We start from the raw sequence: 26,802 nt of genomic DNA on the forward strand, positions 1-26,802 counted from the left end.
ATCGTGCATCAAACTCTGAAGTTCCTGTCAAACATCATAGTACCTAACCCCATCTGGAACCGTTAGCTTCGTTGTATCTCGCAATCCAACGGTCGCTACAAGCTGTTTCCCTTCTTGTCGTTCGATTCGTTTCAGATGTGGTCATCCAACGCTCTCGTCTTGCTGGACATCAAGATTGCTGATCCCGCCCAACACCGGAGCACACCCAACACATATAACCCAAAAACCTAACCCTAAATCGCTCATTCTCTTCTCCCCTTCTCTTTATTCTCTTCTCCCGCCTCTGCAGACACCATGTTTGCCGTACCACCAGCTTCTCCACCATGTCCGCCACCACCTACTCTGCCACAACCAAACCACCAACTCCACCTGCTCGAACATCATCACCCCCTCTTTCTAGCCCCCTATTTGATTGATATTTCTTCTCACCTTTCTCTGAAACCCTAGAAGAAAAATCAATCGATTAGGCGAGTCTAGAGTAGAAATTGACACATGGGAATGGAGCAAAGGACCAAGGGGAAGAATGGGTCGAAGACAAACTCGTCAAATCACATCAATATGGGTAAGAATTACCAAACCCTAAATTTTCTGATTTGGGGGAATTTATTAAAGAACCCTAATGTTCTGTTAGGGAGAGCATTAGAGAAGATATGGGTCTGTTTTGTACTGTCAAATTAGGTAGAAATAATTTACCTAATTTCTGTTTAAATTGGGGATATTTTTGGGGAAGAACCCTAATTTTGTAATTTGGGGGAAAACCCAAATTGGGTCTGTGGGTATAAATTGAGACGGTGGGTATGTTTTAATGGGCATGCCTGGATTAGCCAGAGCATCAGTAGAATAGTTTAGTTTTGTTATTTCCATGAACTGTAGCTTTGAGGGTTCTCAATCTTTTCAATTCCATGATTCTCAATTCAATTGCATTGTTAATTTTAGCTGTTCTGAACTCCAACATGTATTGAATTTGAGTGTGTGATTGTTACAATTTATATCAAGCTCCTGTTCATGTTTATGTTATGTTCTTATGATTTGTTCTTAGGATAGTCTCCTTCTAGTGCACTGTTGAATGATGTATTGCTAGGATAGTTATCTTGATGCCTTTTTTGCTTGAGAAATGGGAAGTAATCAGTGCTCTGGTATGCCTGTGATTGACTGTGCTGTCAAAAGACAGTCAATACTAGGGGCATATCAGTGAGCAAGCTGATTTTCCTCCCATTCTAATATATGCTCAAGGTCTTCAACTCAACCTAGAATTGCATTGCTTGATTAGGACACAAGGTGGAAATCAGTGCACAAACTCCTCCCTGCCCTTGGCTTACAGCCTTGGTTCTTAACTGTTTTGCCATATTGCCTTGCTGTTTTGGTTCTTAAATGTCATGTCATTTGCTTTGCTTTGTTAACTGTTTTCCCATCTTTGCATCTGCCTTATTGCTTTGCCTTGCTCACTACCATAGTGCTTTGCACCCATTGATATCTTAGGAATGCTTCAATACACCCCAAGTCCCTGTGGAATGACCCTGTCTTGCACACATTACTACAGTTTGACCCTGTGCACTTGCAGGTATCACTGTAGGCATTTATTCATCTTATTTCTTACATCTATATTCGCCTACCAGTGGCGAAGTTACAGTTTCTCCGATTAGCATCCCGCTTGAGGTTTCTATCATTTGAATAAAAACTTCTCATTTTGAAATACCCAAGTCTCCTATTAGAATGGGTTGGCGTTTCTGGTTGTGATCTGATGGTTAATGGTTTCTCAATGATTTGAGATTTATGTGGTATATGTTTTTTTTTTCTCTGAGATTTGGAAAGCTCATTCGGAAAGAAAGGTATGCTTTTATATAAAAGACGAAACCCTAATGAAGAATGCAAGCGGTGCATTCATCTCGGGGGGATACAAATATCAAGTGTAAGGAGAAATTGCTGAAGAAACACTAAAGGGAGAGTGCTGGAAGAGAAATGACAGTGCGGCTACGATGTGGTCGGGCCACATACTTCAAGTATGTGTCCCCTCTTTAAATGATGACAAGTATGATAAAGTAGGAAAACATTTAAAAAAAATTTTTATTACCTAACTGTTTATCCTTTTTCTTTATCCAACTTCCTACTTTTTCTCAAAAAGTGGAGCAGTTACGGGGATTAGAGGGGCAGTTTTTTAGTTAAATAGGTGTCAGAAAATAAAGAGGGGCCACATACAAAATGTATGTGACCCGACCACATCGTATCCGGGGCGGAGAAATGAGTACAGCGTTTTCAGGACTGAAAGGATTGAGCCATCGCGAGTGAACTATCACACCTCCCATCTTTTATGTCTTGATGAGCTTGCGGTAGCCCCCCTGAAGGATGTCTGCCAACATATATGGATTGTGTTCTTTTTCCTTGGGTGAATCGATCCGAATATCTATCTTCACCGTCATTTTCCCGACTTGAAACGAGTTCACTTTGACCACCATATCTCCAATTTGAAACGAGTTCGGGTGTTGTGTAACCGCTTGAACCTTGGTATCGTCGGTTTCGATTGAATCTTCCAAATTCTTTGAAAAGCGTTTGAATGGCCCATCGCCCCACTCACATCTCTTGAAAGAGCTCGCGCCGGTAATCACGCTGAGTCCCCATGACAGAATAGGAGAAGAAATGACTCGTCGTAGAGAATATCGTTCGACCAAACTTACTTGTGTTTGGAATCTATGAGTTAGCGCCAACGGGTCTTCTCTAGGTGACCGAGTTCCATCGGTAACTCATCAATACGGCAGCAGGTGGGACGGTTTGTTGGAGATTCTTTCGGGCATTGACATCGGTAGAGGGGATGTTCCCAATTTCGCCTTGTTGTCGAGTACCCACAAGTGCCCCAATATCATGTCGTAACCTAGTTCTTTGACAATGTGGAATTTGCTATGCGTTATAGCGTCTCCCATCCTGATCTCGAGGTTAATGTAGCAGTACACATTCAAGGCTTCCCCTTCCGAGCTCTCAATCACGAATGGGGAATGGGTAGCCTCTTGTTTCGTAAATCCCGCAACTTTCAGAGTCTTGAAGGTAACAATGTTGATGTCAGAGGCGGCGTCGATTAGCGTGTTGTTGAATTCAATACCTCTTAAATAGGACGTGGTCATCAGTCCCCAGTTGTTCTTTTAGATTCCGCTTCCTGAGAGAGCTAGCTAGGGCTCTAGGCGTGGCTTCCGTAGTGGGAAAAAGCCGTTTGCCCGACATGACACAATTGAGAGCCGTGAAGATATCTTGGCGCTGCACCTTGGAAAGGTAGAGAATTTCGCATACGTGTTGCATCATGGATCGTACAGTCTCGTGCACGAAGTCCCCAAAGACTCCACAATTCCTCACCGGAAGTGGGTCTCGATGTACTCCCTCGTTTCCTAGATAAAGTTCCCTGCTACTATCTTTTCTTTGAAGATATGTTTTAGTCTGTTGCAATCACTGGTTGGGTGATGAACAAATCTGTGGTAGTGGCAGTATTTGGGGTTTGCCAACTCGGCCTCTGTCGGTGGTCGTCTGGGAGATGGTAATCTGATAACATCATCTTGAATCCATGCTTATAAGAGATCGATCACCTCCTCAATGGGAAACGGGAAATCCAAGGCATTTCCTTCAGCTTCGTGATGACGCATGGGAGATTTAGAGGCGGCCTTCCGTGGCGGAGTTGCTCGTCATGCCGGTGCTTCGCGTTTAAGCTGCTGGTCTGCAGTTGGGGCCAACCTTTTTCCTCCCTCTTTTACTACGCTCACATAGGAGGGACCAGCGTTGTACTGCTTGTTGATGAGACGTCTATACCCACAAGTTTCGTGCACGTCTTCGGCTCTGGTTGGTCTAGCTCTTTCTAATAATGTTGGTGTTGTCATTGCTGATCGCCTGGTAGCTTCATGGAGCTCACAGAAAGTCTGGAAACGCAGGTTCTCTAGCAAGGAGCGGTAAATGGGAGCCATACCGTTGATGCATGAATTCACCAGTTGTTGCTCGATCACGTTTTGGTCATGACAGTCTAGTGTTTGAACCCTGAATCTCTTGACAAAATCATTTGGATGTTCGTTGTCCCGTTGGTACATCCTTCCTAGATCCGAGAAGGTAACTTGTTTAGACACAAAGAGGTACTTCTTGTAAAATGCGTTAACCATGCCACCCCAGTTTGGGATGCTGTTTGGCGTGATGCTGTTGTACCATGTGTATGCTCTTTCGGTAAGCGATTTCGAAAACTCCCTAAGACGAAGAACGTGATTGTATTCATGTTTTCCTAGGGACTCCAAGAATCGAGACATGCTCACGTGCATTTACAGTGCCATCGTAAATGGTGCATTGAGGAGAGGAGTATTCTCTTGGAAGAGGAATTCTTTGTATTTCAGGTGGGTAAGGAGGTTGATGCTGACGCATGTCTATTTCATCATTCTTGATTCGATTCCGGAGAAGTTGCTCCAAATCCTCTCGTGTGACAAAATTGGACGACTGATTTCTTTACAATGGGGTTCGGGTATGAATCTCCTCGTCTGCGGAGATGCGTTCCGTCGAGGTGCTGGCTCCGGGGGTGTTGGAGGCGTTTCTCATCGACTCTGGAGGGCTTGACTCCTGCGGTAGCCGCTCTGTCATGGCTTTGAGAAAGATGAGTACTTCTTTCTTTGTCGAGACCATGTCCGTTTGGGCTCTAACGAGAACCTCCTGTCGTTCCATCAAATCAGCGATGGTGATATAGGGTCGGCTTCCTCTGGTTCCTCCAGTTTCTAGTCCCGTTGGTGGGGTAATTGGATTCTTAGTGGCGGTTGGAGGCGCCATGATTGACGAAGCGTTAGGAGCGGTAGCGGCAGCTCTGGCCCTGGTGAGTGGAGGCGTAACGCCTGAATGAGCGCTTTCAATACTGCCACGATTAGCAAGTTGCGCAGGAACATTAGAGGCGGCAGCGACTCTGGCCCTGGTGATTGTTGGTATTACATCTGAAGGAGTGCTTTCGGTGCTGCTGGGTTTAGTAGGCCGCGCAGTACTGCCGTTGGAAGTAGCGTTAACACTAAGGACAGATTCTGCGTTGGTGTTCTCGGCAGCTCATCCAGATCTGAGTTCCACCATGTTGGAGTTGGAAGCGAAAGGTGATATCGAAAATTTGGAAATTGATATTGCAACCGAGAGATTGATCTCCCACTGTGGTCGCCAATTGTTTGAGGGTGAAAACGAGTTCTGCTGATTTTGGTAATTTCGGATGTGTGGGTGAGAAACGAGTTTAAACCCTAAACAATGTACTGCAAGGGAGTACTTTAGATTCGAGAGATCAATATGTATAAATCCGGCCTAAACCAAGAAATGGTCGTTCCAGACTTGCTTCGGGCACAAAGTGAAGGAGAAAGGTTGGTTTTGGGGAGGGAAGCAAAGAGAGTGTTGAGACCAGAATAGTTGATTCTGGAAGAGTAGTTGTTTCACGACTTGTATCAGAAAGTGGGAAGCTAACAGATGGAAATCTAGCAAATATTTTCTGAGTGTTGTATGCTCTTGACCTGAACTTGTTGTTCAGTGGAAATATGTAAGATCTATTTATACAAGTCGAAGTGAAACGTACTCTGGTCTCGAAGGAATGAAAACAGATGAGTAAATGGGAGGAGGTGGTAACTGGTAACGCCTGGAATTGATGTTCCATAATAAAGGAAAGTGTTTCACCATTACTCCCTGTATTTACTAACCTCCTCATCCTTATGACATTGTCCTATAACGGGCGTAGTGTACGCCTCACGTTGTAAACCGCCAAACCAATACCCAATGAGGATCCCCCAGTTTGTGACACGTGTTGATGTCTCGAGTGTTTTTGTGGAAACATATAGCATGTTGCTGTTGTTTGGGATGTTGAACTTGGGATACTTTCCGGCTCGGTGGTGACCTTGGACGGTCAAGATTTTGCATCTTGATAGGAAAGGTAGTCGTCGATTATTGCAACCCTACGTTTGGTAGACAGTGGCATGAAATCATGGTCGGCATGACTTTAATATGGCATAGTTTAGGCGTGGCCAAAAGTTAGGGTTTTGGCATTGTTTGGGCGCGACCAAATCTATGGCTTGGTGTCGGGCCAAAAGTTGCCATGCGTTGGTTGGTAACCTTGGACGGCTAAGATATGCATCTTAGGTGGAAAAGTGGTCGTTGATCGTCGCAAGCCTTCGTTTTGGCATCCTTAAAGGGAAGGCCGGCATGGTATGGTTTAGGCGCGCCAAGGTGGCTGGCTGCCATTGGCACATGTGGCATGGACGGCATGCCTTGGCGTTGCTTAGGCGTGGCCGAAACTAGAGTTTTGGCGTTGGGCCAAAGGTTTTCATGTGTTGGTTGGTGACCTTGCACGGCTAAGATTTACATCTTAGATGGAAAGATGGCCGTTGATCGTCACAAGCCTTTTTTTTGGCAGCCGCAAAGGGAATGCCGGCATGGTATGGTGTGGCAAGGTGGCTGGCATGCCATTGGCACATGTGGCGTGGCCGACAAGCCTTGGCGCAGTTTAGGCGTGGCTAAAATTAGGGTTTTGGCGTTGGGCCAAAGGTTACCATGTGTTGGTAGGTAACCTTGGACGGCAAAGATTTGTATCTTAGATGGAAAGATGGCCGTTGATCGTCGCAAGCCTTTGTTTTGGCACCCGCAAAGGGAAGGCCGGCATGGTATGGCGCGGCAAGGTGGATGGCATGCGATTGGCACATGTGGCGTGGCCGGCATACCTTGGCGCGGTTTAGGCGTTGCCAAAATTAGGGTTTTGGCGCTGGGCCAAAGGTTACCATCCGTTGGTTGGTGACCTTGGATAGCTAAGATTTGCATCTAATATGGAAGGGTGGTCGTTTATTTTCGCACGCCTTCATTTTAGAAGCCTCAGAAGGAAGGCTGGCATGGTATGGCGCGGCAAGGTGGATGGCATGCCATTGGCACCATGGTGCGGCTAGCATGGTTGGCATGCCTTGGCGCGGAGACATGGATGGCATGGCATGCCATTGGCACAGTGGTGCTGCTGGCATGGTTGGCATGCCTTGGCGCGGATATGTGGCTGGCATGGGATGCCATTGGAACAATGGTGAGGCTGGCATGGTTGGCATGCCTTGGCGCGAAAACGTGGCTGTCATGGCATGCCATTGGTACAGTGGTGCGGCTGGCATGGTTGGCATGCCTTGGCGCGGAGAGGTGGCTGGCATGGCATGTGAAAAAGCGGGGGTCTAACATCACCACCCAATATTTCTCTTAGCAATATGTATGGACTAACTCCGAAATACTTTGCTAGAGAATCAACTAGATAGTCAGACTCAATCTAGATAAAAGTATCTCAAGGAGTTAATATCTCTCTCTTGATTTCATTTCTACTCAACCTAAAATCAATAGTGAGTCTTTATCAAATACAAGGAATAACTTGGACAGTACCAAAGACCAATGTGCAAGGATCAATCAATATCAATCAACAACCAAAGGTTGAATTTCCAATTGATGATCACGAACGCACAACCTGTATTATTTTTATCATATAAAATATAATGCGGAAAAGAAATAACACAGAAACCAGAAGTTTTGTTAACGAGGAAACCGCAAATGCAGAAAAACCCCGGGACCTAGTCCAGATTGAATACACACTGTATTAAGCCGCTACAGACACTAGCCTACTGCAAACTAACTTTGGGCTGATCTATAGTTGAACCCATACCAATCTCCCATTGATACAAGGTACAATTGTACTCCTACGCCTCTGATCCCAGCAGGACACTGCGTACTTGATTCCCTTAGCTGATATCACCCACAACTAAGAGTTGCTGCAATCCAAAATCACAGACTTGATAATAAACGAATCTGTCTCACACAGAAACGTCTATCGAAAGGATAAATCTGTCTCCCACAGATAAACCATAGGTTTTGTTCCGTCTTTATATATAAAATCAAGGTAATAGGAACCAATTGATGATCCGAACTTATATTCCCAAAGAACAACCTAGATTAATCAATCACCTCTCTACAATCCTTCCTGACTACACAAGCGGATTGTCGAGGAATCAGAAACAGTGAGACGAAGATGTTTGTGACTTCTTTATCTTGCCTATCGGAGAAATCTCACGATCTCAAGTCAATCAATCGATTGTACTCGTACGATAGAAGATGCAATATCAGATCACACAACTACGATAAAAGTAGTATCGGTCTGGCTTCACAATCCCAATGAAGTCTTTAAGTCGTTAACTCGAGTTTAGAGAAGAAACTCAAGATTTAATGGAGATCGACTCTAGGGAGCGCACTAGCAGCACGCAGATGTTTGGGGATTAAGTTTTGCTCTGGATAGATGTCTCCTATATATAGCCTTTCAAATCAGGATTTTTCCTTAGGTACAAAGCAAACTCTATCCACCGTTAGATGAAAACCTGATTTAGATTCAAGCCAATATCTCTCAACCGTTAGATCCAAAGACATAGCTTCTCACACACACTTGGGTACACGTTTAGTGGGTTTGAGAAAACCATGCCCAAACGAGTACAGTATGTTGGTTCAACATGATAACCCAAAAGGTCAACCATATGAGCATCTCTTATTAATCATGTTCTTCTTCACCATAACTAGTTCAATTGACTCAAATGAACTATTTAAGAGTTGTTCAATTGCTATGAGATCTTATGTAACTACACAAGACACAATTGAGACAAAGATGATTCGATTCGATTAGAATCCGCTCATGAACATTATAGCCACGGTTTGCATAAGTATTCCTTAATAATTAATGTTTCACATTCAGAACTGATACACATTTTTGTGTCTAATTTGTCTCGATTCTATATATTGATAGTGCTCATTTTTGTACTTATTATGGTGTTTTATGTGTGTGTAGGTATTTTTGGCCAACAAACATTTTTGGAAAAATCGGCTCAAAAGTTGCGCGGGGCACCCCCGGAGGACACTTGTTATTCGGACCCCTCAAATGGATAAGGGGTGACCAATTAGTAAGGGGCGTCCATTTTCAGGAAGCTGCTAAAGGGATACCAGCACAGGATAGAGGGAGGTCATCTTCTTCGTTTAAATTCAGAAAAAGGCGGGAAGAAATAACCAGCGAAGAACCAAACTTTCAATTGGATTTCGAAGATGTTTTAGTGAGATTCAATCACTGAAATTTGCTGGGTTGGACGTGATTCAACTAAAAAGGCCTAGTATGTGCGCTAGAATCAATCGAATTGGGCTGGATAACCCGGGAAAAGAAAACAGAGTTTGAGTTTTGCACGGAAACTTTGTGGAATTATTTTAGGAATTCCAGGGAGACTAAACGCGTGATATTGTTTCCTAAGGTAGTATTCTATCTAAGGAAGATTTTAGGATGGTTTGGAAGTCTCAGAAACGATTAAGGAAGTCGGCAGAAGAGATTATTGCCGTGGATTGCACGAAAAGAAAAAGAGAAAATTAATTGCTATTTTTAGGTTTCTGAGTAGTATAAAAGGTGTGTTTAAGTCCCAGGGAAGAAAAGGAAGTTATTGGAGCAGTCGCAGAGGAGTTTGTAACACTACAGAGGCGAATTGATCAAGTTGCAGGAAACCCGTATTTCTGCTGCTGCTGAAGAACATCCGTTTCAAATAAGAACAGCGTCTCAAATTTGTAACTCTGCTACAATAACTTCTTTGTCACAGTCAGTCATTCGTTTTGCGACTCCAATACACCGTTGCAAACATTCAGAGTTATAGTTTTTCATCTTTTAATCAACTTTTGAACCATAAACAAATATTTTTAGCAAGTGATTAATATGAGGAGATAAACCCCATTGATGAGGCGATAGAGGAAGCCATTTTTCCAATTATTATGTGGTAAATTCTATTTAATTTAATTTTCGTAATTCTTTTATGATTATTTGCACTGAACTGAAATCGAATATATGATTCTGATTAAGTGGTTGTGTTCTCAACTAATGGGTCATGCTTAGGTTAAATCTTTTGATGGTCCATGCTTTCGATTTACAACTATTGTTTTGAGAATCTACTTGTCTAGGCGAAAATATTAGAATCACTTTAAACGTAAAGAGTTGCATAAATATTGACTAGATTAAATCACATAAAAATTGGAGATTGGTGGAATCCAAAGTCTCAGTGCTTTTTATAAACTTAAATACAATTTCTTTTTAAGTTTTCTATTTTAATTTGAGTCTAAAATCGAGTCTACATTATCCGATTTGAACGAACTTTACTATCACTTACAAAATACATCAAGAACACATCTTTAGATCATAACCTATTAAGTTCACAAACAAGTTCACGGACTTAAGTTAATCGGTTGAGTTTTCTAAACTCAACAGAAATTCTCGGGTCGAGAACTTCCGCCATTTCGAGGACTGGGTTCGCGGACTTAGCACACAAACGAGTTTTGGAAATCCCAGCAGAAATTCTCGGTCGAGAACTTCCGACAGTTCGCGTACTTGGCAAGCCAATTCAACAATCCTACCGATTTCTCTTGATCAACAAAGTTCGAAAACTTCGGTTCAAGGAATACATGGTTATATAATCTAAACTCTCATTTCCATCATTGAAACATTCTCAGAGGGCGATATTTAGTTGTGAATAACAACAAACCTTTCTCGTCAGAGCAATTTCCAAAGTGATTGAAACTTTCATGACTTTCGTCACTAGGTGAAGATAAACCTGATCAAAGCGAAACACTTTACCAACACATGATTTCGAGTAAAAGAAAGCAATGAATACTCATCTCGAAATATCAAGTGTATATGATCTAGTCTATATAGCATACGACTTTTGTCTCATAAGAAGTAGGAGAAGAATAAATAGACTTTCGAGTGATAGATAAGTTCAAGTCTTCACATACCTTTTTGTTGATGAAGTTCCACGGTTCCTTAGTGTAGATCTTCGTCATTGTTGTTGAATAACCATGAAGTCCTTGGGCTCAACTACACTTTTCCTATCCTAGTACGAGACTTAGGTAATAGGCTAGAAATCAAGACTTTATAGTTTTGATCACTAACATTGACAAACCTGCTTGATATAGCAACGCATGCGAGGTTGACCGACCTATGATCTAACAGCATGCCATTGGCACAGTGGTGCGGCTGGCATGGTTGGCATGCCTTGGCGCGGAGACGTGGCTGGCATGGCATGCCATTGGCACAGTGGTGCGGATGGCATGGTTGGCATGCCTTGGCGCGGTAGCATGAGAATTAAGGTTTGGCATAGATGATGTCAATCAATGTTAAGGGTTCTGCCGTGGAACATGACCCATGTAAAAAAAAAGGTACCCCGGTAATTCTTACGTAGGCATGCTGATTGATTCAATAAATGTGCTAATGGTCATAGTGACGTCATGTCAGATGTACAGTTTTACGATTTTAACCCTAAGCTAAAAACCACCATCAACACCTTTCAACATGAATGGACGCAGGAAAGGTAATTATATAAAGAAGAATTCGTGCAACTTCGTAGATCAACTCGACCAAAGACTTGCGAATATACTACTTCGTCAGTCAGGAAAGTCCAACTCAGTTGACGAGGAGAAGAGATTTGATTCATCATTAATCTTAGCAAAGCAACCAAATGAGATAGTTTCATGAACCACAGGCAAGGAAACCAAAAGAGGGAGTATTCTCACCTTAATATCTCTAAATTTATTAATTCCTAAAACGAACCTCACGAAGGGATGTAAGAGAATATCGATGAAGACGACGGAATCAACTCGCGAGGAGATGGAGGAGACGCTTCGTCAAGAAAGAGAACGATAACGAGATCTAGTGGGACAACACGTTAGATTGGCAAGACAAGACGACACGCCGACGCTGCAAAACCGTAAACTTGATAAAGAGAGAGTGACTAACGATTCGCGAAGTGGAGGAAAGGATGATTGCAAATCCAAAGAGGAAACGGGCAAAGTCGTCGATGTGATAAATCATTGACGAAGTGTAGGAAAGGATGATTGCAGTACCAAAGAGGAAACCCGCAAAGCCGTCGATGCGATAAATCATTGATGAAGTGGAGGAAAAGATGATTGCAGTACCAAAGAGGAAACGCGCAAATCCGTCAATATGATGAATCATTGACGAAGAGATAAATCAGCTCCAACCCAGCGAACACACTAACTCCGACCCACTGGAGTGGATCACTTAGATGCTACATGAAGTACAATACAACTTCAAGGTTCACGAATAAAGACGCAAAAGGAATGAAATCAAAGACAAATAAGAAAAAAGTAATTCAAATCCAGTAAGGCAAAATGAGACCTAAAAACAAGCAAATAAGACCTCACCTTAGGAGGCAAATAATATACACAAAACGGTTTAAGAGAAACCTTAAAACCTTCGCCTAGGAAGGCTGGGAATCCACGATGTGCACCCTAGTTCGCACGAAAGTGTAAGAGGCAAGTCCTAACGTGCGCCGTGAAGAACTCTCAGAGAGATAAGCTAGGGGTATAACCCATCCGTCGAGGGTCCCTTTATGATGGCCTTCGGTAAGGGGTGCATAAATATGACCAGGGCGCCGACGTATTCGGTTGAGCTGCGGGTGTCTGGGATGTCTGGAGCGTTACCGGCCATGTCTGTATGGAAAGTCTTGGCTCCGATGCACTCGGTCCCAAAGAAACCCCACCTAGGGTGTGACTTCGTAACCAATAACTATATTGGCGAATGGGATAAGAAGTCACGAAAACAACTGATGTCGTAATAACTGGATGGGAGGAAACCAACATGCATGTTAGGGTTAACCTCCTTGAAGGGGCATTCAGAGGGAATGTAAAGGGACGACACCCTCCAGATTAGGGAGTTGTGTGACCAAAAAAGACAGAAATATCATGGGACTATTATTCATGGGAATAGTTAGGCCTGTCGTATTGTCGCGAAGTAAGACCTCAGTAGAGAATGTTAAGACGAGGTTGATGGATCGTTATTCGCAATAAGAATGAGTGCCCGAGACTTCGTCGAATTAAGACCTATAATAAGAGGGTGGGGCGCCGTAAGAACCTTATTTAGGAGGCACAATAAGACCCCTTATAGCCACATACGAGTAGAAGATTTGAGCAAAAACCTTACCCTAACACTTTTCAACACCCAAAATAAGTATAAGAGGCAAAAAGAAAAGAAAGAAAGAAAATGCAATTAAGAAATATGATTATCAAGTAACACTCCGCTGAATGAAGTCTTGGATGGAGCGAACATGGAACAAAAGTGAAATGGATGAGGCAAAGAAAATGAGCGTGCAAGGAACAGTGAAACAAACGAATCAAGATCAAAACAACGCGAATATCAATAGATGAACGAAGAATCAAAACCATGCAACGAGAAACCAAAAACAACACGAAGCAGGATCGATACGTTTAAGACATAACGAACATAAGGCATTAAGCTAAACAAGGGCAGAGGCAAGAAATGAGCATCATATTACTTTTGCTTTGGATAGATTAAGTTCCTTCATCCACCAAAACAAAAGGAGGCACACATATAGGGGAAAACGCATATTATAGGGGAAAACAGGGACCTACCTGATTTTGTTGATTCAAGAGAGTTCCATTGAAGTCCTACCTGATTTTGTTGATTCAAGAGAGTTCCATTGAAGTCTAGCCAGTGTTAGCAACAGATCTCACTGGATCTTCAAATATTAGGGGCAAAAACGGAAGTATCAGTTGAAGATGTTCATCTTCAGACAATAAATCTCGTCAACACTTGGAGAAGACAGAGGAGGAAGATGCAGAATAATCGTTCAAGACGACGGCACCACCAAAGATCGAAGAGACCTTTACCAGCAGACCGAGAACGTAGTTTAAGCAAAACTCTTTCCTAAAGAGATATGAGCATAAGGAAGCAGTAGAGACTTCCGAAGATATTCGCAGCGAGTAGGGAAACTCATTCCACGAAGTTAGACCTACTCTCATTATTTCACTTCTTTCAAATCACATGGCAAAGATGATGAAGTAAAGTATTGTCACATCGTCGGACTAACCAACTTAGGAAAAATACCATCTCGGAAGCAAACAACAAAGAAACTAAGCATGAATTGCGGTGGACGAAGAAGATCAGCAACGGTAGAGATTCAAAGATAATAAAGGACCTGCCATTTGAGCTACTTCGGTTCAGACTGAACTGGCGAGACAAAATCTAAGCAAAGATTTTGAAAGATCTGCCATTCATTATTCCGGAGAGATGAAATACACTTCGTTGAATACCCAAAGACGTCAGAATATGAGCAAAATCTACTTCGTCACCAACATCAACAAAGCCATGATAATTCACGAGAAGAAAAAAGGCGCAGTAGCTAAGCTTACTTTGTAATCACGAAAAGGCAACACGCTTAAAAACGGACGAAGTAACTACTCGAAACAGACTCCAACTCGGAAAAATAACGAAAGGGAATATCGCTTCTACCGGCGGAGGAAGCAATTCGTTGAGAAATTTCGAAGACAATTCGTAGACTCAACAACAGCTCAACAATTCGTTGAGAAATTTCGAAGACAATTCGTAGACTCCACCAGCACGAAGATGAAGAGCAGACGTCACTTCGCTGGAATATCGCCACTCACCAAATACTTGAACGAAGAAGAGATTCTATGAAGCTTGCCGTCGTCAGAAAATCCACGAAGATAAACCCTGTCACAACTCCCACGAACTAAAATCTTCTACGATCAACCAGTTCAAAGGGCCACGAATGAAAGATGCATGATGAAATCAGTTTTGTTTCTTCAACTTTACCAACGAAGAATACCAGCAATTGCGAAGACAAAACAACCAACTCGTGGCAATCCGAGTACTAAAGCAGTAACGAAGTCCGATGAAGACTCATTAGCTAAATATTCACCGGCGAAGACAAAAGAAGATAGCACGTCTACAAATGACGAGATAGCAATATGAGTTAAAGAAACAAACGCCAACCAAAAGCGAAGAAAGGACCCATAACTCAAGCTTGCTTCGTCATTTACCACCGGCGAAGACTACCAGCAACCCAGATCGTTCAATGATGAAGTAAAGGATTCAATTCGTTTGGACTCGACGAGTACATTGATCCAGCAAAGTCAAAATACGGACTGAGGTAGCATTTATCAAGAATGATATATAGTTCAGGTTGCAGAACTTCATCTTGCAATCAGCAAGAGAAGATCAAAGTCTCCAGGGCAACAAAGATTGAAGACTCCAAGTGGTCACAGGAATAACAACTAATTCATGCCAATTCAGAAACGATAACAACTTCGTCCCGAAAATGGATCCTGTATCGGGGGAAGGCCATTATGAAGATTACGAGGAAGAAGACGAATGAGGAATGCAGAGGAGAAGGCTGCTAGAAGGATATGACCGGGAGAGACCTATGGAGGCGAGATATGAAATCATAGGCTAAGATACGAAGAAAGAATAAGGCGCGAGGATGAAAGCAAACACAATAAGCAAGAAAGAAGAATTGACGAAATAAGAAGAGGGACTGTGGATCAGGAAGTCTTACATGAGCTACGAAGATTCAGGGTGCAAGTGGAAAGCTCTGGGAGGAAATATAAGTCACAATGGACGAAGGAGGAAGGCGTGCCAACCACTATGGCTCGTGTAGGGTTGGAGACAACACCAGAGGGAGAGCTGAGACGGGATGACCGAAAGCAAGGAGGGTCAATGTGAAGAGACCGAAAGTCGCGAGGTTATGAGGCCGGAGGTCACCAGACAAAGAGAATCAACAACCAAACATACCACGGAAAAATCGAAGCGAAGCAATGAACGGTTCCAACAACAACTCGTAAACGACAACAACAAGATCAAGGAATAATACTTTTATACAACAACGAAGTGTCGGAACTTCGCAAAAGAATAAGAGGAAAATATATACTTTTCAAGTTGTTATTCTTTCGCTCGTTCCTTCAACAACAAAAATCAAAGATGTCCACTCAAGCACCACACGTCTCGCTCCAAAAACTACACCAAAACGGATTTTTCCTTAAGGATCGCTCTTCAAGCCATACTCAAGGAAAAAATGGCAGAATGTAGATACCAAAAACCAAGTTCAACATGTGGCGCCCAATGAAAGCCGGTGTAGTATAACATTCCTAGGATAGTTACATAGTATCTAGACCAAGATAGCTTAGTTTGTAAGCAAAGGTTATATTTGTAAATTCATTTCTACTCTCTAGTATTTAAGAAAATATCTAAGAGAGAGAAAAGGATCAGATTTTATTTTTCTCTAACTTCATCTTTTTCCCCAAAACTAGATCTAAAGCTCCAAAACTCATTAGTGGAGTCTTATGTAAACCCCAACATTTATAGTGAAGAACCATGGACGTAGATTCCATTATGGATCGAACCCTGTAAAAATCTAGTGTCTCCCTTTCATTTTAGCAATTAATCTTTTATTTGTGGTTGAAATATGTTTAGATCTTGGAAGGAAGTAGAAATGAAAGTTTGGGTGTAGCTACGGATTTTCCGTAGTTACAGACATCTTACAAATTTTGGAAGCTGTGGATTTTTCCTGGTTACGAAGTTTGGCCATCGACGATGACCTCAAATTAGAAAACCTGAAACTGGAAACATTAACAATGGTAAAATGATTGAGGAAGGCATAAAACTTTTGGTAGCGACTGGAATTATTTGTATTATTATTTATTAAAGGGATATTTAGAGTTGGGGTCTCAACTTTGTGACCAACTTTGAGTTTGGGTCCTGGGAAAATTTTAGTTAGAGTTTGGGTCTCAGGACCATAATTGACCGTCTTGACCATTAGTACAAAGGGATTCTGTTAACATGTGAATATCACGTGGTTGTTAAAAAATATTAAAACACCATCTTCTTCATCATACATATTATCCGACCCTTAGGAATACTGACAAACAGACGAAGGGCATTAAATTTTTTTATCTTTTCATGCAAATTATGATCTTGAATTGCTTTTCATTTGTTTGAAGAAAATCTCATTAGACACGACATCTTACAATGAACAAAATTTTCTTTATCAGGAGACGTTCAAATGGAGATGATCCAGATTATCTTTTTTCCATTGACCTTAATTTTTATTTCCACTTTCTTTGATCATCCCCGTTTAAACTCAGAATCGCAAGTTCAATAAATTTCTGCATAAACTTAACTCTATCGGGTAGCAATCAGAGAATATGAAACTCATATTTTGATACAAAAATGGTGTTACATCCTATGATTATTGTAGACAAAGTAGCATGGTCTTACCAAGACCAGCATCAACCAAAATTGAAATAACGTTAAGTGCTTCTGTACATGATTTTGATTCTTCTCTCAACTATAATTCTGCAAGACATTTCTCCTTGTTAAGCCTCCAAACAATAAAACTATCTTCTTCTCTTTTAAATCCTCAAATATTTTCATAAGTTTGGTGTCCGGATCAATATACCGGCCTATGAACAATAAGAACTATTAGTATCCATGTATTCAATGACTAAAATCTGATAATGATATATGGTGCCTTTGAGATTTGTTCTTCTCCAATTTTTTGTTTCCAGAGGGGGTCGATTTTATTAGCAGAGGTTGAGTTGGTCAAACTAGTAAATAAATCAAACATTTGGATAAAATCAATAATTTGAATCGTTTAACTACCTTTTGGATGGTCAAGACGGTCAATCCTCAGACCCAAACTCTAATTATAATTTTCCTAAGACCCAACTCAAAGATGGTCACAAGTTTCAACTAACAAGTTTTAAATTCAAATTGTGGATTTAAACACTTACATTACGGCTTTATATGAGAACTTATGGTATCACCTAACTAACTGAAAAACGAGAGTGCACGTAGCCCAGTTTCGTATTGAAGATGCTGGAAAACTACTAGCCTGTTGGTTAAAACTGAGTCTAATTATGTATGGAAAGTCTAGGGTGGTTTTTTCTGTTTTGGAGTCGTTTATCTTCACATTCTGGGAATAATTTTTATATTCTGCACGAAATACACGGGTCACGCCAACAACTAGGCCTCGAGGGAGTTGCTTGGATTACTTTGCGAGAGCTTATCATAGTTCTTGAATGGAGTATCATCCCATTATCAATATCTAATAAACAATGTGTGCCATCGATAAAATTATACAATTATACCATTCGCACCATTTGTCTAAACTGATTCGATGTGCAAGTCGGCTCTCACGATAAATTTACACAAGGGAGCCCTTTAGAAGACAGATATCCGACAAAAAGAAAAAATCAATATACATAATAGAGATGGTATGTATATATTGCAAAGGCATAAACACGCAGGGTGATAGAAACAGCAAAAACAAAGACAACCAACACAAAAAATAAAGATAACTACAATATCTATGCCTCAACAAAGTATCAAAAGACATTCCATTTGGTGATCAGATAGCTAATGATAATAAAACCCCAACAGATTTGTACTGGAACCCCTGTACAAAATGAATACATACCTCTCTTCAGTTATTCTGACAAATTCAAGAGGAATGACTCATGCATATCCGTGGTAATGTGGGGGGTGTTGTGAGTAGTACGGTGCGGGGTGTTGTTGGTACGGCAGAGATTGCTGCGGGTGGTACAGCGGGGGGTGTTGTGGGGGGTACTGCGGGGGGTGTTGTGGGGGTTGTCTGGGCTTTTCCTCCCGCTCCCTTTCCTCCCGCGCCTTTTGCTCTCGCTCCTTCTGCTCTTGCTTTTTTTGCCTGTCAAAGATTAAATCCTAGCAGTAGTCATTTTGATGTAACCCGTTATTAAAATGAAAATGAAACATAATCAGCGGACTAAGAGAAAAAATAAAATCCCTTCTGTGGTTTAGTCATTTTTTTGCCTGTTCACCCATTGTCTGTGAATCGGCCGAAAAGTTTTAAAAATAAACAACTAGCTAGAGTTTTAAAATGGCCGAAAGAAACATTAAAATTTGCAACGAAATGTAATATAAGACTAAAAAAGCAGTAGACCCAACGATCATTTTTTACCTTCTTCGTTTTCTCTTCCGAAGAATATCAGCTATGGTTGCTATTGCCGCAATCGCACCGAGAATTGGAAAACCTATTGTTAGTAACTTTTTCCAATCAAAACTGTTTTCTTCTCCTTTTGGATCGTTGGATTCGGGTTTGTTTTGTTCGGATTTTTTCGGTTCAATCCATGTAAGATAAAGATCATCAATACTAAAATCATAAGAAGAAACCTTATTTATAGCACTGAAGGGAATAGGTATCGTAACAGGAGCACTTATCTGACATCCTCCATTAACCAATACTTTGGTAATATTGCTATCAACTTCGCTGCTTGAAGGAACCGTAACTAGTACAGTGTTTGTTGGGTTACTAAGGCAAGGAACTGCAAGGGCATTTGGAATACTGGTTATTGATGCTGGGCAATTGAAGAAGTTATAAATCTGGTAAGCATAAGCCTTGAAAGGCGATAGATTGACATTTAAGTTCTGTTGTTGAAGACGTTGCGCAAGGCAATTATTCTGGTCGTAAAGCCTTATCTCTTTGTTAACATAATCGATTTTCCGAACAAGAAATTCTCCCGATTGTGGCAGTTTTAGAACTGTTTTATCAAGAATATTGCATGTAAGACTAAAGCCCGGGTAACCACATCCTCCACCCTGAAGATCTTTATTTCCAAAAGGGGTGACGATTTCTGGTTCATTCCCAGCGCTACTGCATTGAACCTTAGAACAATTATCTTGACATGTAACAATCTTTAGAAAAAAGAGAAAGAAGAATAAGTAAGAGAGAAAGCATTTTAGAGAAAACAACATCATGGGAAAAAACTACTGTATAACTGTAAAGTGATGTTTTCAACAGACAGTATATATGTTTTGAACAACGTATGGACGAATTCTGTCGAAGGTACATTGGTTGACTAGTCAGAAAATGGATAGTAATATTCTTTCTTGAGTTGGTGGCACATTTGAATAGCGCGTTTGTCATACACCTACATTACTGTAAAAATAAAAGAAAATGGGATTAGCCAATGAAACCCGGTGCTAGTGGGTTCTATTAAAAGGTTAAGTACTAGTTCGGTGTCCAGAGAGTTGACACACTCCCTAATCATTCACTAATGTTTGAATGTTGTCTACACGATGTATATACGTGAATGTATGATTTAGTTTGCGTTGTGGGAAAAGGTACATCTAATTAAGGTTGTGTTGAAAATTAAAGAACTCAATTTTAAAATACAAGCAGAGACAAATGGACAAAGTCTCCACAGTAAGATGTTAGGTGCTTGCTTGATGTTTCTTTGTATTAAGAGGTTTGAAATTTGTAACCCTAGTTGTCCCAAGGGGTTAGAGAGAAACATCTCAGCTTCACTTAGAACAATTATCTTGACATGTAACAATCTTTAGAAAAAAGAGAAAGAAGAATAAGTAAGAGAGAAAGCATTTTAGAGAAAACAACATCATGGGAAAAACTTCTATATAACTGTAAAGTGATGTTTTCAACAGACAGTATATATGTTTTGAACAACGTATGGACGAATTCTGTCGAAGGTACATTGGTTGACTAGTCAGAAAATGGATGGTAATATTCTTTCTTGAGTTGGTGGCACATTTGAAGAGCGCGTTTGTCGTACACCTACATTACTGTAAAAATAAAAGAAAATGGGATTAGCCAATGAAACCCGGTGCTAGTGGGTTCTATTAAAAGGTTAAGTACTAGTTCGGTGTTCAGAGAGTTGACACACTCCTTAATCATTCACTAATGTTTGAATGTTGTCTACACGATGTATATACGTGAATGTATGATTTAGTTTGCGTTGTGGGAAAAGGTACATCTAATTAAGGTTGTGTTGAAAATTAAAGAACTCAATTTTAAAATACAAGCAGAGACAAATGGACAAAGTCTCCACAGTAAGATGTTAGGTGCTTGCTTGATGTTTCTTTGTATTAAGAGGTTTGAAATTTGTGACCCTAGTTGTCCCAAGGGGTTAGAGAGAAACATCTCAGCTTCACTTAGAACAAAAATGACAAAAAAGATGCAGCTTGTTCGTGGTCGTGCGGCGTGCCATGGACTGTTCGCATGTTTTTCTCCAGCTTCACCCTAGCTCGACTGCTCTTAAAAATAAGTGTAGATTTTTGGATCTATATATCAATACACCCCCCCCCCCCCCCCCCCCCCCCCCCAAATCAAGTTTGATTTCCATGCCATTGATGCCAACTGCATTTTTAGTTGAGACACTAAAAAAGGAAACAGAGACAAGCCTGGATAAACTTAAGGACATGTATTTTGTTTGAGGCACACAAAGACCAAGTACTTGGGGAATATATATTTGATTAGTTGGTATTAGAAACACGAGGAGCTAGTCTTAATGACAGCTACCGGTGAGATTCCATAGGCATAGTGGAGACGTGATGTCGTGATCAGTACTACTGTTCTCACTTGGCATTGAGTAGATCATCAAACTAAACAAAGAAAGAAACAAAAAAAAAAACACCAAAACCTATCCTTCATTCAAATGGGAATATAGCAGAAACTAAAATCAGACGCGCACAAATTTCATTTACTGTACAATTGGTATATATATTTCTCAATCGAAATCACAATATCTAATTAATATGGCTCTCACATACTTCTTCTTCATATTTCTCATTTCACTAAAGCTCGTCGCATGTCAAAAGATTTGTCCAGTCTACAGGTGCAGCGACGCAGGGCATGAACCGGATATCGTCTACCCGTTCGGAATTAAAGAACATCAGGAGGTTGGATGTGGTTACCCTGGTTTTAATCTTACTTGCAATATTCTTGATAAAACAGTTTTAAAGCTACCACAGTCGGGAGAATTTCTTGTTCGAAAAATCGATTATGCTAACAAAGAGATAAGGCTTTACGACCAGAATAATTGTCTTGCGCGACGTCTTCAAGATCAAAATTTAAATGTCAATTTATCACCTTTCAAGGCTTATGCTTATCAGATTTATAACTTCTTCAATTGTCCACCATCAATAACAAAAAATTCAACTACTCTTGCAGTAACAAAAGTTCCTTGCCTTAGTAACCCAACCAACACTGTATTTGTTACGATTTCTTCTAGCAGTGAAGTTGATAGTAATATTGCCGAAGCATTAATTTCAGGAGGTTGTGAATTACTTGCTCCTGTTACGGTTCCTATTCCCTTCAGTGCCGTGAATAAGGTTTCTTCTTATGATTTTAGCATCGAAGATCTTTACCTTACTTGGAACGAACCAAAAAATATTCCCGCCTCAGACAGCCCTAAAAAGAAGAGAAGTAGTTTTTTTGAAATAAGTAGTAAAAAGAAGGAAGGTACGTGTAGATTTACTTATACCCTAGTAATTTTCATATTCAATCAATTACTAACATGTAAGACATTTTGTTTTTATCGTTTCAGGGGAAAACACTCGTTTGAACATAATACTCATTATCGCTGCGGTAGTTCTTGGTATCTAGTCAGTTGTCAATCGATGATTAATAAAGGTGCAGAGAAAGCTTCAATGGAATGATTTTTGGTATTTTCTTATTTGTATTTTCTTGTTTCTAATTATTTTTTTTCTCCTAGTAGTTGAATTAACCGCCTACTCCCATTGTCAAGAACCAAGATTATTATCTTTGATGTATTTTTATTTGCGGGTGACAGCTCTTTGTATTTATTGCATCTCGGTTTTTTGTTTAAAATTCCTAGCCATGGTTTTGTATTTGCTAAAGCAGATTGAGGTGATCCAAGGACAGGTAATTAATTAGATTGAAAGTTACAACCCCCTAAAAATAGATTCTTCTCTATGCCACATGTGCGATGTATTTTCATCAAGTCTGTATCGGTTTGCAACTATGATCTATTAGGAAAGAAGTTTCAAATTTCCATCAAATATTTTCCCTCACAGAACGTCGGTTTGTTGATAGAATTCACAACTTCCAATCCCACATGATCACTGAAAATAATATAACACAAATATTTCCTACGCTGATACGGCCTAACAGAGGTAACTATTACTAAAGCTGTTGCAAATTGAAGATAGTTGCTAATAGACTGTTACAGGAGTTTGAAATTTAAGACGCTAGGAAAGACGACTGTCCCGCACACCTTCAATGAGCTAGAAGTCTTTTGACTTTCCTTTGGTAAGTTATTCAGCATCGTCTTCTTCTTGCAGCTTGATTTTTAGCTCCACAGTGTATCCCAAGTCTGGATATCTCCTTTTGGGTCTTCTATATATACACAGAAGACCCAAAGTTCCACCAAAATCGTATATCTTTCCCCAATATTTCTCACCCACTTTTCACAGAAATAATTCTTCGGGATTTGTAGAAAATCTGATATCAAAGACTTAATAAAAACACACACAAACTAAAACTCAAACAAACTTCTTTTAATTGATGTGCTTCGTCTCATAGCTCAACAGCCTATTTATATGACTCACAAACTTGACTCTCAAGTAAAAAAGACTTTCCTAATCAAAAACAAACTCTAATAAAAAAACTTCTAAACAATTCTCACGTAAACAAACTCTTAAAACAGGTATTGCTTGTAACCCAAGTAAACTTCTAAAAACCGTACCATGGATCAACAACTGTTTTTGATCCATTAACATTGTATCAATTGTAATTGTTTATCCAACGACATTCTGTCAACTCCCGTAGGTGATCCATACTATTGGATCAACAACACTTGTTTATCCATTCTGTCTTCTTCATAGTATCTTGGTTTATTCTTCGACATCCTCCCTTAAACCAATATACTCTTTGCTAATCATTCCAAGTTTTCCACGCAAGTAAATGAAAGTGTTAGACTTCAAAGACTTAGTGAAAATATTAGCTACTTACTCTTCACTTTCAACAAACTCCACATCTATCTCCTTGTTACTGACAAGTTCTCTGATATAATGATACTTAATATCAATATGATTACTTCTCCCATGAAACACAGGATTCTTAGTTAGTGATATTGTCGACTTGTTATCACATACTATTGTTGTTGGTGTTGTTTGTTCTTGAAACAATGACTTCAACATCATTCTTAACCATACAGCCTGTGTAGCACAATTGCTAGCAGCTATATATTTAGCTTCTGTAGTAGATAATGCAACAACTTGTGTCTTCTTAGATGACCAAGAGAAAAAACCATTTCCAAACTGAAACCCATAACCTGATATACTCTTTCTTCCTTCTGTGTCTCTATCCCAACCACTATCAGTAAAACCAACCAACTTTGGATCTTCTGAAATATTATATAGAATTCCCAAGCTAGTTGTTCCTCTAATATATCTCAGAATACGTTTTGCAGGTTGTAGATGTGATTGACTAGGTTCTTCAATAAATATACTAATTAATCCAACTGCATACATGATATTTGGTCTTGTAGCAGTCAAATATCTTAAACATCCAACAAGACCTTTAAAGTCTGTTGAATTTACAAGCTCTCATGTTGCATCTTTAGTTAACTTCAATCTCTCTTCTACTGGTGTCAAAATTGGATTACAATTATCCATCTTAAAACGCTTCAAAATCCCTTCAGCATACCTTTGTTGATTAATAAAAATTCATTTTTCAGTTTTTTGTATGTCAATACCAAGAAGGTAAGACATCAAACCAAGATTTGTCATCTCAAACTACTTCACCATATCCTCCCTGAATTCATTGATCATCTCAGAACTATTTCCAGTAAATATGAGATCATCCACATATAAACACACTATAATATGATTTCCAAGACCATCAGCTTTCAAATACAAATTGTGCTCATGTGGGCATCTTGTAAAACCTTTCTTGAGAAAATAAGAATATATTCTTTTATACCAAGCTCTTGGTGCTTGTTTCAAACCATACAAAGTTTTGTTTAGCTTGTATACTTCATTCTCTTTCCCCTCCATAATGTATCCAGCTGGTTGCTCTACATAAACTTCTTATTCCAATACTCCATTCAAGAATGCTGACTTCACATCCATCTGAAATATCTTCCAATGTTTTTGTGCAGATAAAGAAATGATCATCCTTACTGTATCAAGTCTTGCAACTGGTGCAAATACTTCTGAATAATCAACTCCTTGTCTCTGTCTATAATCCTTAGCAACTAACCTTGCTTTTAGTCTCACCATTTGACTTGTATTTTGTTTTATAAACCCACTTAACATCAATATGCTTCTTACCTGGTGGAAGAGTTGTTAGTTCCCAAGTATTATTCTTCTCAATTGACTTTAATTATTCATTCATGGATTGAATCCAACCTTGTTCTTTAGCAGCTTCTTCATAAGCTACTGGATCACAATCTCCAAATAGCGCAAAATTCACCACATCATCATCATTATCTTCATCATCTCTAGATAGAACATAGTCATTCAACCTAGCAAGTATGATATATTTCCTTCTTGGTCTTGTAGTTTCTTGTTGTGGTACTGCTTCTGTTCTTGCTTCCTCATGATGCTCTTCAATATTGTCTTGAATCTGCACTTCTTCTTCAACTACAATTGGAATTGTTCTGACATCAGTAGATAGATCAACACTCCTTGTTGACCCAGTATTAAAGGGATCAACAGTCGTTGTTGATCCATTGTTATGTGGATAAACACTCAATGTTAATCCATTATTCCAATTCAATTTTGAATCTTCATCAAATATCACATCTCTGCTTATGACTAACTTTCCAGTTTTTGGGTTATATAACTTGTATCCTTTACTCACTGAACTGTAGCCAACAAGAATACATTTTTCACTCCTATCATCCAACTTTTTTCTGAATTCTTTTGGCACATGTGCATATGCAATGCACCCAAAAATTCTCAAATGTCTTACACTTGGTCTTACTCCTCTTCATGCTTCTTCTGGTGTCTTATTATTCAAACTATTTGTAGGACATCTGTTAAGTAGATACGTTGATGTATCAACTGCATAACCCCAGAAATGCTTTGGTAAACCTTTTGGTCTTCTTATAAATCTTGCCATCTCCATTATAGTTTTGTTCTTTCTCTCTGCTACACCATTCTGTTGAGGTGTATATCTTGTTGATAACTGATGTAGAATACCATGTTCTTCCATGAAACTATCAACAACATTAAATTTTGTTCCTCTATCAGTTCTTAATATCTTGATGTTTTTACCAATTTGTTTCTCAACATAAGCTTTGAAACTTCTAAAAGCATGAAAAACATCACTATTTTGTTTAAGTAAATATACCCATGCTTTCCTACTAAAGTCATCAATGAAAGTTATGAAATATTTATTACCTCCATGTGATATAACTTCTATAGGACCACACAAGTCACTATGAATGATCTCCAACTGTTGTTCAGCTCTTCTTGCTTTGTTAACTGGAAATGGATCTCTATGCTGCTTGCCAAAGATACAGTTTTCATATCTTGATTCTAGAATTTAAATGAAAGATAATCTTGACAACATCTCCTTCTTTGCTAAAGTTTGTAAACTGTTAAAGTTTACATGTCCCATCCTCTTTTGCCATAACTAAGTATCATTATGCACACTAGTACTATAACAACTTTCCTTTTGATGTTGAATTTCAAAGGAAATAACCTGTTTTTGGTCATCTGTAATTTAGCAATCAATCTTCTTCTTCTTCTATCTCTGATGAAACCAAACCATTGTAAATATTCATAGAGTATCCTCTTTCAGATAATTGGCCCATACTCAGCAAGTTTTGATGTAATCCTCGTACATAAAACACATCCATGATATATGCTTTTGAACCATTCTTAAGAATAATTTCAATTCTTCCTTTTCCCATAACTGGAATTGTTGAACTGTTACCAAACTTCAATGTGGATCTTACAGACTCATCTAGTCTGTCAAATAAATCTTTTCTTCCACACATATGATTGCTGCAACCTGTATTCAGATATCACGTCAGTTGAGATTGTTCTTCTGCTGTATGACATGCTAGTAACATGTTTTCAGCCTTCTGCTCTTCTGCTTCCTCTTCTTCTTGAGTTTCAACAATATTTTCTTTGAAATTTGATTTTTAATTATTTTCAAAAGTCTTTCT

At 39.8% G+C, this 26,802-nt stretch overlaps 2 protein-coding genes across 2 annotated transcripts; one reads left to right on the plus strand and one right to left on the minus strand.

The window, feature by feature from the left end:
• Window positions 1-18,107: 18,107 nt before the first annotated feature.
• On the minus strand, window positions 18,108-19,618 carry LOC113325162 (putative RING-H2 finger protein ATL21A). The gene is made up of 2 exons (XM_026573381.1): window positions 18,825-19,618; window positions 18,108-18,551 (listed from the first exon to the last, which is right to left on the minus strand). Exons 1-2 carry the CDS (start codon window positions 19,616-19,618, stop codon window positions 18,344-18,346), a joined length of 1,002 nt encoding a protein of 333 aa, XP_026429166.1. The 3' UTR covers window positions 18,108-18,343.
• A 1,666-nt stretch (window positions 19,619-21,284) lies between these two features.
• LOC113321595 (putative RING-H2 finger protein ATL21A) lies at window positions 21,285-22,470 on the plus strand. Its single transcript, XM_026569475.1, has 2 exons — window positions 21,285-22,121; window positions 22,207-22,470. Exons 1-2 carry the CDS (start codon window positions 21,416-21,418, stop codon window positions 22,263-22,265), a joined length of 765 nt encoding a protein of 254 aa, XP_026425260.1. The 5' UTR covers window positions 21,285-21,415; the 3' UTR covers window positions 22,266-22,470.
• Window positions 22,471-26,802: the final 4,332 nt, after the last annotated feature.

The sequence above is a fragment of the Papaver somniferum genome, chromosome 11, assembly GCF_003573695.1.
Source record: "Papaver somniferum cultivar HN1 chromosome 11, ASM357369v1, whole genome shotgun sequence".
Taxonomy (NCBI): Eukaryota; Viridiplantae; Streptophyta; class Magnoliopsida; order Ranunculales; family Papaveraceae; genus Papaver; species Papaver somniferum.